Source organism: Atta cephalotes (genome assembly GCF_000143395.1).
Source record: "Atta cephalotes unplaced genomic scaffold scaffold00040, whole genome shotgun sequence".
Classification (NCBI taxonomy): Eukaryota; Metazoa; Arthropoda; class Insecta; order Hymenoptera; family Formicidae; genus Atta; species Atta cephalotes.
This window is the reverse complement of record NW_012130104.1, coordinates 488,694-501,145: the sequence shown is the minus strand read 5'-3', so window position 1 is coordinate 501,145 and position 12,452 is coordinate 488,694. Positions and strand designations below refer to the sequence as shown.

Sequence of the window (12,452 nt, the reverse complement as noted above, 5' to 3'; positions counted from 1 at the left end):
CAGAAACGATTCAAGAATTAAAACATGAAATCAAAGTTGCCATCGATGAAATACGCGCCCATACAGTGGAAAATGTACTGAAAAATTGGATTGATAGAATGGGGTATTGTGCAGCCAGCCGTGGAAGTTATCATTTGAATGAAATTGTATTTCATGTTTAATGACAATGTACTACCTTTCCAATAAAGCCATAAACTTTGGAAAATATTCATGCGTTTTTTTTTAGAGCCAAATTAAATTCCAAATTTTAAATGGCCCACCCTGTATAAAAATGGGTGCGTTCAATAGAACGCAAGCATTTTATAATTTTGCTGAAATAAGACCATTCCTCTAAATCTTAAAATATAATTTAATCAGTGCGAAGAAAACTTCCAACAATTGCAAAGTAAATATTCAACTGAACGCAGAGGGAGCCAATGATTTTATAATGAATAAATTAAAGAAAGATGACAACAGGAGTAAATAGAATGAAACAAATAGAATGAAGTGAAATTTGTTTAAAAATAAATAGTATGAAAATGAATGAGCTTAAAAATAAAGATTTGAGTATTAACTATCTTTTTAAAAGTATATTTAATTTTTTATTAAGTATATAAATACTTTATTATAGTATATATATATATAAAATTTGTCTATTTAAATCCAAAACATCAGTGACGATAGAATTGCATAATAATGTAATGCAAAGTAATTAATTAATATACAATTAAGTTTTCTCTCTATCTTCATTTTTGTCTTCTCTCTTTTTCATACATCATTGTTTTGAAGAAATCAGTCTGAATAAAATTAAATAACAGAATTATGTGCATATATATATATATAAATATATATATATATATATATAATAAACAAACACACACACACACACACACACACACACACACACACACACACACACATACACACACGCGCGCGCGCGCGCGCGCGCGCGCGCATGAATATAAAATCAATGATGAATCATAAAAAGAAAAATTAATAAAATAATTTATTTTGAATGTAAATTAATTATCGAGGTATTATATTTCACGGTAATATTATAATAGAAATCAAAATAGAAGTCCATTCAATACAATCTGTAATATTATTAAGAAAAGAGATATTAGCGCGTAAGATTTGTTATGCGTATGGAATTTTTATTTAACTAAGGGCTTCTTGCGTAATGACCTCAGCCCCGATAGCCATTTTGGTTCTTGCGGAGACCTGGCAAGAAGGGAGTAGTCCGAAACGAGTCATATTGGAAGACAGTTGTTTTGAGTTCTTGTAAAATACAACCTCATAATCTCCAAGTCTAAATCGTTGTTTTTTTGTATATCCTGATGACAGAAGATGCTTACAAAATCAAAAGTGGCATTCGTGGTTGGCAAAATCGCTGTGACATGACTGTTCGACAGGATCGAATAAGTTTGTTCGGGAAGGCGAGAAAATTTGACAAGCGAATTGATAAATCGAGAATCCGTTGCATACAAGGATAAATCCGAAGACGACAAGAATCAGGAATAAGATCCCAAGTCGAGGATATCGAGTACGATACGGTAGATGTAAGTAACATATACGTGCAAACCTGCGGAAATTGAGCGAGCGATCGGCTGCTTATTTGAATACAGAAGTGTGAATGCATAAGTGCATAAGTGCAGAAAGTCGCGAGAATCCGTCGACAGTGACAAAAGTTGCGGAAGCAAAAATATCTCACTTTCGCACTTCCACGAGGCACAATGATCGAGAATCGATAAAACAGTAAGGTGATAAGAGAATTATCGACACAGCACGATGGATTCCAAACATTAGTGGCGCTGAAAGAAAAGTTACGACAACTAAATCTGAATGTCAGCGGTAATAAGATCGAGTTAATTGCGAGATTAGATGAAGTAAATTCTACCCGCGGATACAAGACCTTAAGGAGGAGATGAGCAGTGCGGAAGAGGGAGCCATAAGAGGAACTAATCGATACGTCACGACGGATTTTCGGACGTTAGGCGAGAAGGCGTCTTTTTCTGGCACGCTTACTTTTTTTCGCTACTTTGTGGTAATTAGAGGAATATTTCACTGCGGAGTTTTTGCTCCATCTTTTATTCTCCTTTGTTCTGCCCCCCCGGGGAGAGTTTTTTTTAGCTCTCCTACTATTTAGCGTATGGGATAAGTAAAGTGTCGAAGCTTAATCTCCAAGACACGTGCCCGTCAGTTGGCAGGCATGTAGATTCCCCAGGATTCGAAGAAATCAGAGAGGATCTGATGAGATATTTGTTGCAAAAGACTTCTCGAGATACAGAAATGGAGTCATCTGATAGTGAAATTTCAAGTGGACATGGTTGACGCCTTGAAATGTGGTCACCCGACGACGGATGATGATTCACCGCCAACAGTCACTCGATTAAGCTGTCTCGCGACTCAAGGAAAGTTAGATCAAAGTTGAGTGATCCAGGTGCCTCCGTGAAGGGGGTTCAGAGTTATTGTGAATCCGAAAATTATGAATCACCCTACTATATAATGCACGAATAAGGATGTATCTAAAGGAGATAAAAATAGTTCTTACAACACAGATACAGTTAAAAGGCTCAAATATGATACTTTTAGCACAGCACCTTATGTTGCATTCCAGATCTGATAATATATCTAGCAAGAAAAAAATATCGCTGATTAAAATCTCCGGAACATTAAATAAATGCAACATTAAATTTAACCAGGTTGCCAAATACTCTCGTGACATGGAAGATGACATTCTTATCTAAATTTGTGGCTAATAATGCCTTGTCAAATGAACTTGAAAAAGCGGGAATCGTTGCCTTCATACCGAGATTAGCAGAAAAGTGGTGATTAAGGAGATTCCTGAAGATTTGATATGGACGAAGTAAAGAAAATCGAAGAAGAGAATTCTAACATAGTGATCTCTAATCTTTTTAGAGAAGGCGCAATAGATCTATTAGAGAATTTGAGGATTCAGAAGCAGTATGCTTGGAAATCAGAGGCGAGAGTTTACCAGACAAGATTATCATTTGGAAGGCGATGTCATCTGTCTCTCCATATGTGCAGTTAGTTAGGATATGCTTTAAATGTAGCCGTACTCACATAAGTAAAAAGTCTGAGGCTTACTTAAATTGTACTGGTAATCATCGCTCATCTCGAGAGGTTCCATGCAATTTAGAGAAGAAATGTGTAACTGTAGTGGCCCTCACAATACTACGAACCGTAACTGCCCAGTACTTAAAAAGCATATGGAAATTAATAAGGATTATATAGCTTTTGATAACTTTCCCTTTTTGGAAGTTAGATTATTCGTGAAGAAGAACATCAAATTCATTAAGAGTGGTTCCAGTTAAATCACTGAGAAACTTTCCACGTCTTTCGGATATGGATTTTACTGCCCACGAAACTTAAAGGAGCTACCTAAAGCTAGTTCCCCTTCGTAAATTGGTGCTGAGCTCAAATACGGAAGCGTCAAGAAGGTCCTGTCAGGTATTATTGAATGGATTTTAATGAATAAGGATGCGGAAGTCTTGTGAGCGTATTAAGAAAACCATAGATTTGCATAATGCGACACATTTGATTAAAGAAAGTAACTACAATGGCGCAGGTAAGTAATCGAATTAATTAATTTTAGTAATTTAAGGATTCTTTAGTGGAACGTTAAATTCGTCATCTCTAAATATACTAAACTATCTAAACACTGCGAAGATTTAAATTTAATTTTAATTTCAGAAACATGACTTTCTCCTAACAAAAGTTTTAAATTAAGAGGATTCGATGATGAGGGAGGACCTGACCGCGGAGGAAGTGTAATTGCGATTAGAAATAACATTAGAAGAGCACAAATTTCCGAGACATGTGGAAACTTGCGCGGTCGAGATCCCTGTGGGGGGCAAACCTCTCATTTTAATCTTGTGTCCGCCAAACGCCGGTTTTATTATGACTTGTAAATGGGAAAGATTTTTCTCACAATTTCAAGATAAGGTCCTTTTTGGTGAAGATTTTAACTTCAATAAACTTCGTTTGGGGCTTTTGTCAATACTTGCCGTACTGGTGATAGTCTGTAGTAGGCAATAGATGATAGCGATCATTGCTGAACGATGGCTCTCTCTCATTTTTTACTATGCATCTTATCATACCAATCCATAATTGATTTAACTGCGACCAATGTTTCGCTTGCATTAATATTGAATTAGTATGTTGGTCCTGATCCATGGAGCAGAGACCTGCCTATTATCATTGAGGCTTAAGGCAAGCCGGATAGCAGAATTGGGAATAGGAGAGTTTTACGTCTACACGCTAGGGACACAGACTGAGAACTTTTTCGTGACGTGATGGATGAGAAATTAAAACTTATTACAGACCTAGAATCTACGGAAACCATGTATTCGACATTCACTGCCATAGTTGGCGAGGCGATTTCATCAGCTACTTCATCCAGACATAGACTGAGAGACGAGAATATAAGGGGAAGTCAAGTGCTTCCCTCATGATGGATAAACATGACAGGTGGCTCCACCTTCGTAAGAAAGCTTTGGAGAAGTAGTTTAAGCAGATAGGTATGGGAGAAGACTTTATAAACTACAAAAAAAATGTGGCGAGATGAAAACTAGAAGTAGAATTATTAGAACTCGTAGAATTAAACAAGATAAATTTAGAAATTTTTGTGAAGGCTTCAGATCTGTCCTTTGTTTGGAAGACAGTCAAAAGATTTTAATCCAGATACAATCGAAGACTCCTAACGAATATTTTTTGGACAAAACGTGAGGATTCTTGAATAGATCAATGAATTTAGAGTAGGATGGATTTGTAATCTTTGTTTGAAGGTGAGAACTACAATGAGTTTCTAGATTTATCTCTGACGGAAGAAGAATTATTGTTCGTAATTAGAAATCTCAAGATCAAGTCTAGTTCGGGATTAGACGGTATCAATTATGTCATTATTAAGTTGTCTCCTATGAGTAGACATATATATTTCTTCACATTTCCAATTTCATTTTTGAGGATCTTTTTCGTCTGATTGGAGGAAGTATCTAATCACGTTTATACCCAAAGCAGATGGCTAAAAGTTTCGGTATCTCTCGATATCTCTCGTACCCTGTCTATACAAGGTAATGGAAAGAATTTTAATTAATAGATTAAATTGGTGACTGGAGAGTGAGAAGTTACCTGAATCACAGTTTGGTTTTCGTAGAGAGCTTTCATGAATAATTTAGCGATTCTCTATGCGGAAATTCTTAGAGGCTTTCAAACGGATACTCTAGTGGCAGCTGTTTTCCTTGATATCAAAGCAGCATATGATAATGTTTCAATTAATAGACTAGTTAACAGAGTGATGAATCTGGATATTCCTCCCATGTTCTGCCGCTTTATTTACAATTTGGTATTTGCGCATCAAGTAGATATGGAGAAATAAAAGAAGTTTTTTGGTTTTTCAAAGGGCTGTCATAGGGCAGTTACTGAGCCTATGTCATACGTTACGAAGGCAAGTCAATAAGTTCTTAGAAATTTTGTCAGAGAGCACTCGCAGTATCATGTCACATTACTTTTTGACAGCATCTCTCAGTTGATTATTGTCACATTTTGAGCGAAATTCATCGCGTGATTTCATTTCTATAGACGATTAAAACAAACAATCTTTGTATTTTTTGCAAAATGGAAAAAAACGAGTTTCGTACAGTGATCAAACATCTACATATGAAAGGTTTAACGTTGAAAGAAATCAAAGCCGAATTGGATAATATTCATAGCACATCTGCATCAGTGTTTGCGACTGTATGCAATTGGGTGAATGAATTTAAGCGTGGTCGTACATCCACATGTGCACCTCGTTCGGGACGTCCAATTGAGATTGCTACGCCAGAAATCGTCGATAAAAAATCCACGATGTTAACTGATTGACGAGAGAAAGTGCGCGAGCTTGTTAAGGCCACAGGCATATCACATGGCACAGTGATTTCAATTTTGCACGAACAATTGGGTATGAAAAAGGCAAAATGAGTTCCGCGTTTGCTCGCTGTGGATCACGATAAGCGCGACCGTATAACGATTTCAAAATAATGTTTGAAGATGTTTCAACGTAATCCAGATGAATTTCTGCGTCGCTTCATTACTGTGGACGAAATATGGATCCATTACTTCATACCCGAGATGAAGGAACAATCAAAACAATGGATTTCACTGGACCAGCTCCGAAGAAAGCGAAGATCATAAAATCGGCCTGAAAGATGATAACACACAGTTTTTTTGGGATGCACGCGGTATAATTCATCGATTACCTTCCATCAAAGCAAACGATCAATGGCGATTACTACACAGTCTTATTGGACCGTTTCAACAATATTTTAAAGAAAAAACGTCCCCATTTGGCAAAGAAGAAAGTGCTCTTCCCGTCATCAAGACAATGCACGGGTTTACACGTGCCCGGCACCGTATTTGGTCGATGGCCAAATTCAACGAATTCCTACAAATTGCTTCAGAATATTCGCCAGATTTAGCCCCTTGCGACTATTTTCTGTTTCCAAACCTAAAGAAAGTGGTTCGGAGGAAAGAGATTCACTACCAGAAAGCAGCTCATCGCCGAAACAGAGGCTTATTTTGAAGGGTTGGACAAATTATATTATTCAAACGACTTGAAAAATCGTTGGATAAAGTGTATCGAGCTGAAAGGAGATTATGTTGAAAAATAAAAATGAATCGATAAAGAAAAATGTGTTTTTCTAAAAACTTATTGACTTGCCCTCGTATTTACGTCTCCGAATTGGAGAAGATCAACTCCTAAGAGTGCAAGATAATTCAGTATGCAGACGATGTGTGCATATTTTCTGCTATGGACTCGGTCGAGGAATCTTTGAATAGAATCGAAAGTGTAGCTGACATTTCTGCTGCGTTAGATAACCTTGATCTTGTCAGCAGAGAAGACTAAGTTATATGTATTTAGCAAGAGTAATAAAGCTCTTAAAGCTCAAGTCAGGCATGATAACATAGTTAAGTATAATAAAAGATCTTTTTCGATTTGGATTCAGAGAGAAGTAATTGCAAATTCTGATAAAATAAAGGAATGAATTTACAATCTAATTTAATGATCTATTCACGTTAATTATATCAAAAGTCATTGTATTTGTCCATTACGAATTATAAAGTGCATCGGGCATCTTTGGTGAGGCTCCGATCCAAGGTTACTAAATTAATTTAACACGTCTTAATTAAATTTAGGCTAGAATATGGGGGTTTCATCTTTCGAATAAGCTTTTACTTTAGCTTAAAAGAATTCAGTACCGAGCTCTTAGATCGATCATGGGTTATAGACAGAGTACTCCGATTAATGTTATTCTGTATGAGGTGAAGGAGTCTCCCCTGCTTGTTAGATTCCGAGATACTTAGAGAGAAATTTCCTGTCTAGACTAGCAACAACTCTAGCAGTTACTTCTTTGAATTCTTGGAAAAGCTTAGAGAATTGGCAGAAACTCCCACGCAATGCGATTGCGTTAGTCGAGTTCCGATTATGTAGCTCAGAAGGACGTAGATGCTAAAAAGCATTACCTTCCTAACCATGATGATCCGTTGTGCTTTTCAAAATCATTTGATGGTTTGCTTTTTCATCCAGAGATTAACCTTGAAGATGATAAATTTTTTGGTAGGCGTACATAAATGGTGCTGATGTCACTTTTTTAGGATTATTCAACGAGGAGATTAGTTCATCCATATGTCTTTTGATGGATGTCATGTGTAGAAAACTTGCAATATGCTAGTTTTGCAGTGGTATCTATATCTCCGAAGGATATAGATGTGCGAGTTTTGTCTCTTCATATTCGAAGCAATGGTGATTCTCACGGCTCTGGAACTAGGATATAACTATGGATAGTCCAAGTTAATTATTTTCTCGGACTCTAAATCGATTCTTAATGCAGTGAACGCACAGTTTGATCACCGGGATAAATCTCATTCTCTTTATTAGGGATAGCATCCTTCGTTTGATGCAGGGGAATTGAAGTCAAGCTCATATGGATTCCTAACCATATAGGGATTTCATCGAACAAGCGGATAGACTGGCTAGGAGGCTATTATCTCTGACAGAAATACCCAACTGAGAATCCCAGTTTCTGAATTCTCAAATCTATGGAACCGACAGATATACAGTGAATTGTTTGGGTGGGCTAGCGATGAGTCGCTTATTCGCGGTGCAGGATAATGTAATAACTATTTGATGTTGACATGTTTGGAGTCCAACAACATGTTTGGTTCAGGAAATTTAAAATAAAGAAAATGGGTGTTTTCCAACAACGTACATAGGTAACACAGTGTAACACTGTGTCTTACACAAAGTGTTCCAACTATGACACAATGTTACATTGCTCGATATAGTAAAAAGCTAAGAACGAGCGTGTAAAATATGTCAATGTTACCAACTTTTCAAAAAATTATTTGATAGTCGTACTTATTTTGCAATAAAACCTTCAAAAATAGTCAATTCTGAAAAAATTATAATTTAAATCTAAATAAAAATCATAAATCTATTATTGACACGCTAAATATAATTATAAGAATAGAATGGAAGACTGCAATGCATTCTGATGTTACACTATGAAATTAAACTGCGTTCAACAAATACTTTACACAGTGGAACACAATGTAATGTCTTTGTGTCCTAGCTGGAAAATAGCCAAGGACAATCGCGACTATTAATAGAATTAGGTCGGGCCACACATCCTTAAGGAAAAGTTTCTTCCGCTTCGGCATATGGATTCTTCATTGTGTGTTAGATGCGACGTATGAAATTTCAAATCATGTCTTTTGCGAATGTAGTGCTTACGGAACAGAGACAGGTATTGCAAAATGCCTTGGTCAGGACGAGAGGTCTCCTCCCTTACCCTATCGAATATCTCATGGCTACAATTAATGAAGATACAATTTATATTTAATAATAAATACGTTTATCTGCTCTATTGATAAGATCTTATTTAATGTTCTAATTTTCGTTCTTTTATTTATGTTAATTTGATTTAATTTAAATCAACGCAGCGACATGTAATTGTTATTTTATTTTATGTTACCTTAATTTAAGTTATTATAGTTTATGTTATTACATATTTAACTATTAAGAAAAGATATTTCTCATAATTGTCTGCTGTTTTAGATTAGTTTTTATGGATCTGTTCAATAGTTATCAATCTAGCTTATTTATATGTTTTTGCGCGATATTATTTATATGTTTTTGCGCGATTCGATGAAGAGTAAAATTTTATTTTATGATCTTTAATTATAAGCTAAATAATCTAATATATGAGCGCATAATCTGTGATTATGAGGGGAATCTTACATTCTCCTCAGCAATGGAAATGTATCTTAAGCACGTACTAGTAATATTAGTCTTGTATGTAGTTCCTACCTGATAAGTTCGTTCTTAATGGCTGTATCCCTTCTTATATTGTTATAATAAAAAAAAAGTCACGAAAAAACATTATTCCTTGTTCGTCTTCCAAGAAACTTCGCAGGATGTATCTGCGAGTTTGTTGCAGAAAGAACATGAACTCGATAAGCAAGAGAGAGAATTATTACGATTCGAGGTCGAACTTACGAGAGAATGAACAGTTGCGTTCGAATATGGAATCGACTTTCGCCGCTGCGTAATGCTAATACGAGGATGGCAAAACACAAGGTTAACTTAATCAATCTAAAAAAAATGTCATTTGACGGAAAGAAGACTTCATCAGTGTTGAAAGGAACAATTATTGATATGTGCTACGAGCACATATCAGTTGGATGACTAAATTTTTGCTAGGAGCGAAGTTAATTGGAAACACTGAGGAGTGGTTTCACTCGATGCCTACGTATATTTCTTTGTCTTTCTGAATTACTAAGACGCATAGACGGACAACGAGAAACTGACGCTAAGAAGACAGTTTGAAAACAAAATGTGGCAGTACGATGAGACATTTGCGGAATATTGTCACAAAAAATTATTCTAGCCAACAAGGTTCTCATAGACGAAGAGATAGTCAACTACGTGATTGACGGCATTCCGATCAAATCAATCATAAAAGCAAATTTTTTCTAACCTCACATAACATCGAATTATCAGACGGAATCCAATCTTATCGTCGTCCAAATTTTTCTTCTTTCTTGGTCTTGTAGAAAATGACACATTTTATAACCTTTTTTGACAAAGTTTGTGCAATAATCTGCTACATACTCAGGCGTTGTAGTTCTAATGTGTCAAAACACAAATAGGTTAAATTATAATGATTATATAAGAAAGTCATATTTTTATTTCATTAAAAGAATATATAATTCTACTGCAATCCGCTCGCCATTCACCACTTTTTTTTCTTATTGAACTCGCTAAATAAAATGATATGATAATAATAAACGAACCACTCACTCCTGACAGTACACAAAACTCGCTGGTAACAGTGTAAATGACTATGTAAATGGTACACTGATAGTACACATATGCTTTTGCCTCAATTTAGCGGATCATTACCCTATTATCCGTACTTATTATTGATACTCTACTTTTATACAACTGTTCTCTTTCCGTGTATATATAATTATATATGGAATTATAATCATATATGGAATGTCCTAAACTTTTTGGCACGTCATGTTTGTAGGCAGATAGAGCGGACTGAATCAAAAAGTACTACTCTACCATTTTGCAATTTCCGTAATCTTTTTTTAATTACTCAATGAGTAAAAATCGATATAAAGCAATTTTAAGTTATCTTTAAGAGTTTTTTAAGAAACATATTTAAGATATTTCACAAAGAATTCTAAAAGATATCTTAAAGTTATTTTATGCGTCAATTTTACTCGCATATTCAACAATTTTTAAGAAATTAATATTTTAACTATTGTGAAAATTATAAAATTTTTTGACTTACAATTAATTTAATCAGGGCTACCTGCTCACAAGCAGTATGTCAAAAAGTTTGAGATATCCTGTGTATTATAAATATAATTATTATTAACATTATAATAATAACATATATTTATAATAATAACAAAAAGAGTTCCATAATATTTTATGCAATTACAGTCATAAATATCAAATGTAACTTTTCTCAGTATTAAATAGGAACAAGAATGTATTTCATATATAAATAATATTTTTGCGCGATGAATGTCTTATTTAGTAAATCGATTTAACTGCTATGTCTTCTTTTATATTATTGATATATTTTCTTTGCACTATTTTCTTTGCTATCTATTTATTATATATAATAGAAGATTCGATAATCTTTCATTACCTCGCTACTTTGCCATCGGTATATGTGACGTCGATCCGTCTTTACGAGAAATCTGTCTTTCCGTTCCAGAGCGGCACGACCAATCCAACAGTTAAACTATTTTGCATCGACCTCGACATGGTGGTGCAAGGTAACGTGACTTTGGTGGAGATCGAACATCCGCCAGAACTGTCTACCTCCGAAAGAATTCTGTCAGCGGTGGACTTTCCCACGGACAGTCTCGTGTACGCAACTTGGATGAACCGGGTGCAGAATAGGGCGTATTTCCAACTTTGCGATGTCGACAGTCTGGTGCCAAATTGCACGACAGTAGGTATTTCTTCATTTTCACGCGAGAAAGACAATCTTCCAGTTCTGAACAGAACTAGGAGGAGAAGAAGAGGGAGAGAGAGAAGAGACTCGTTTAATAGTACTCTTTATGGAGATTCCACTTTCTCTCTTTCTTTGTATTCTTCATTCTCTTTCTTCGAGTTTCCGCGAATCTTAATTTAGACAAGCGTTCTTCCTTTAGTTAGGCAATAGTATTTTAATTAGTGCGCGCTTGCCTGCGGCTCAGCTAATTCGCACTTTCGCGCAAGTCTTTCACGACTGTTTCTCTGGGGAAACTTGGACGTTACAAATTTCCAAGTATCGGTAAAGATTTCGTATTACAAAATTCTGTGATAAATGTAATTTCGCGTTAGAAGTGTGAAATTAACTTTATATTGCGAGAAATAATTCTTTTGCGAAATATTTTTTTTACTTTGAACATGCGAATTAGCTGTTGCGTTAAAATATGGAAAAAACTTCTTATAAGAAATTGTAATTATGAAGTATGACTAATCGTGTATTTTTTGTGTTGTTAAAGGGGAAAAGCAAATAGTTTCCTTTTTCATGGATCGCTTTATTAATACGCTTTATTTTAACTCGTATATTTTCGCGAAAAATACAATGTCGATTCAATCCTTAAACGTCACAATGTGGAAATAACACACTGCAGTATGATATTCAATTCAATTGCACTTATAATATTCATAAAAATATATTGTAAAATTTTTTCTCAATCAAAATGTTAAACTTAAGAGACATATACAAGAAATATATGTATCTTTACCATAAAAAAATTAAAAGCAATGGAAAAAAAAGCGTTAAAAAGAAAATTAGATATTCTATATGGAAAAAAATTAAGAAATAATTTTTCAAGAATATACAGATGTGTATGTGTGTGTGTGTGTGTGTGTGTGTGTGTGTGTGTGTGTGTGT

At 35.1% G+C, this 12,452-nt stretch overlaps 1 protein-coding gene across 1 annotated transcript in view; it reads left to right on the top strand.

Annotated features, from left to right (window-relative positions):
* The window catches only part of LOC105622139 (venom dipeptidyl peptidase 4), a 250,397-nt gene that overhangs the window by 71,779 nt on the left and 166,166 nt on the right, over window positions 1–12,452 (top strand). Inside the window, exon 5 of the mRNA XM_012203573.1 lies at window positions 11,280–11,519. Coding sequence (XP_012058963.1) covers window positions 11,280–11,519 — 240 coding nt within the window. The remainder of the gene's footprint in view (window positions 1–11,279; window positions 11,520–12,452) is intronic.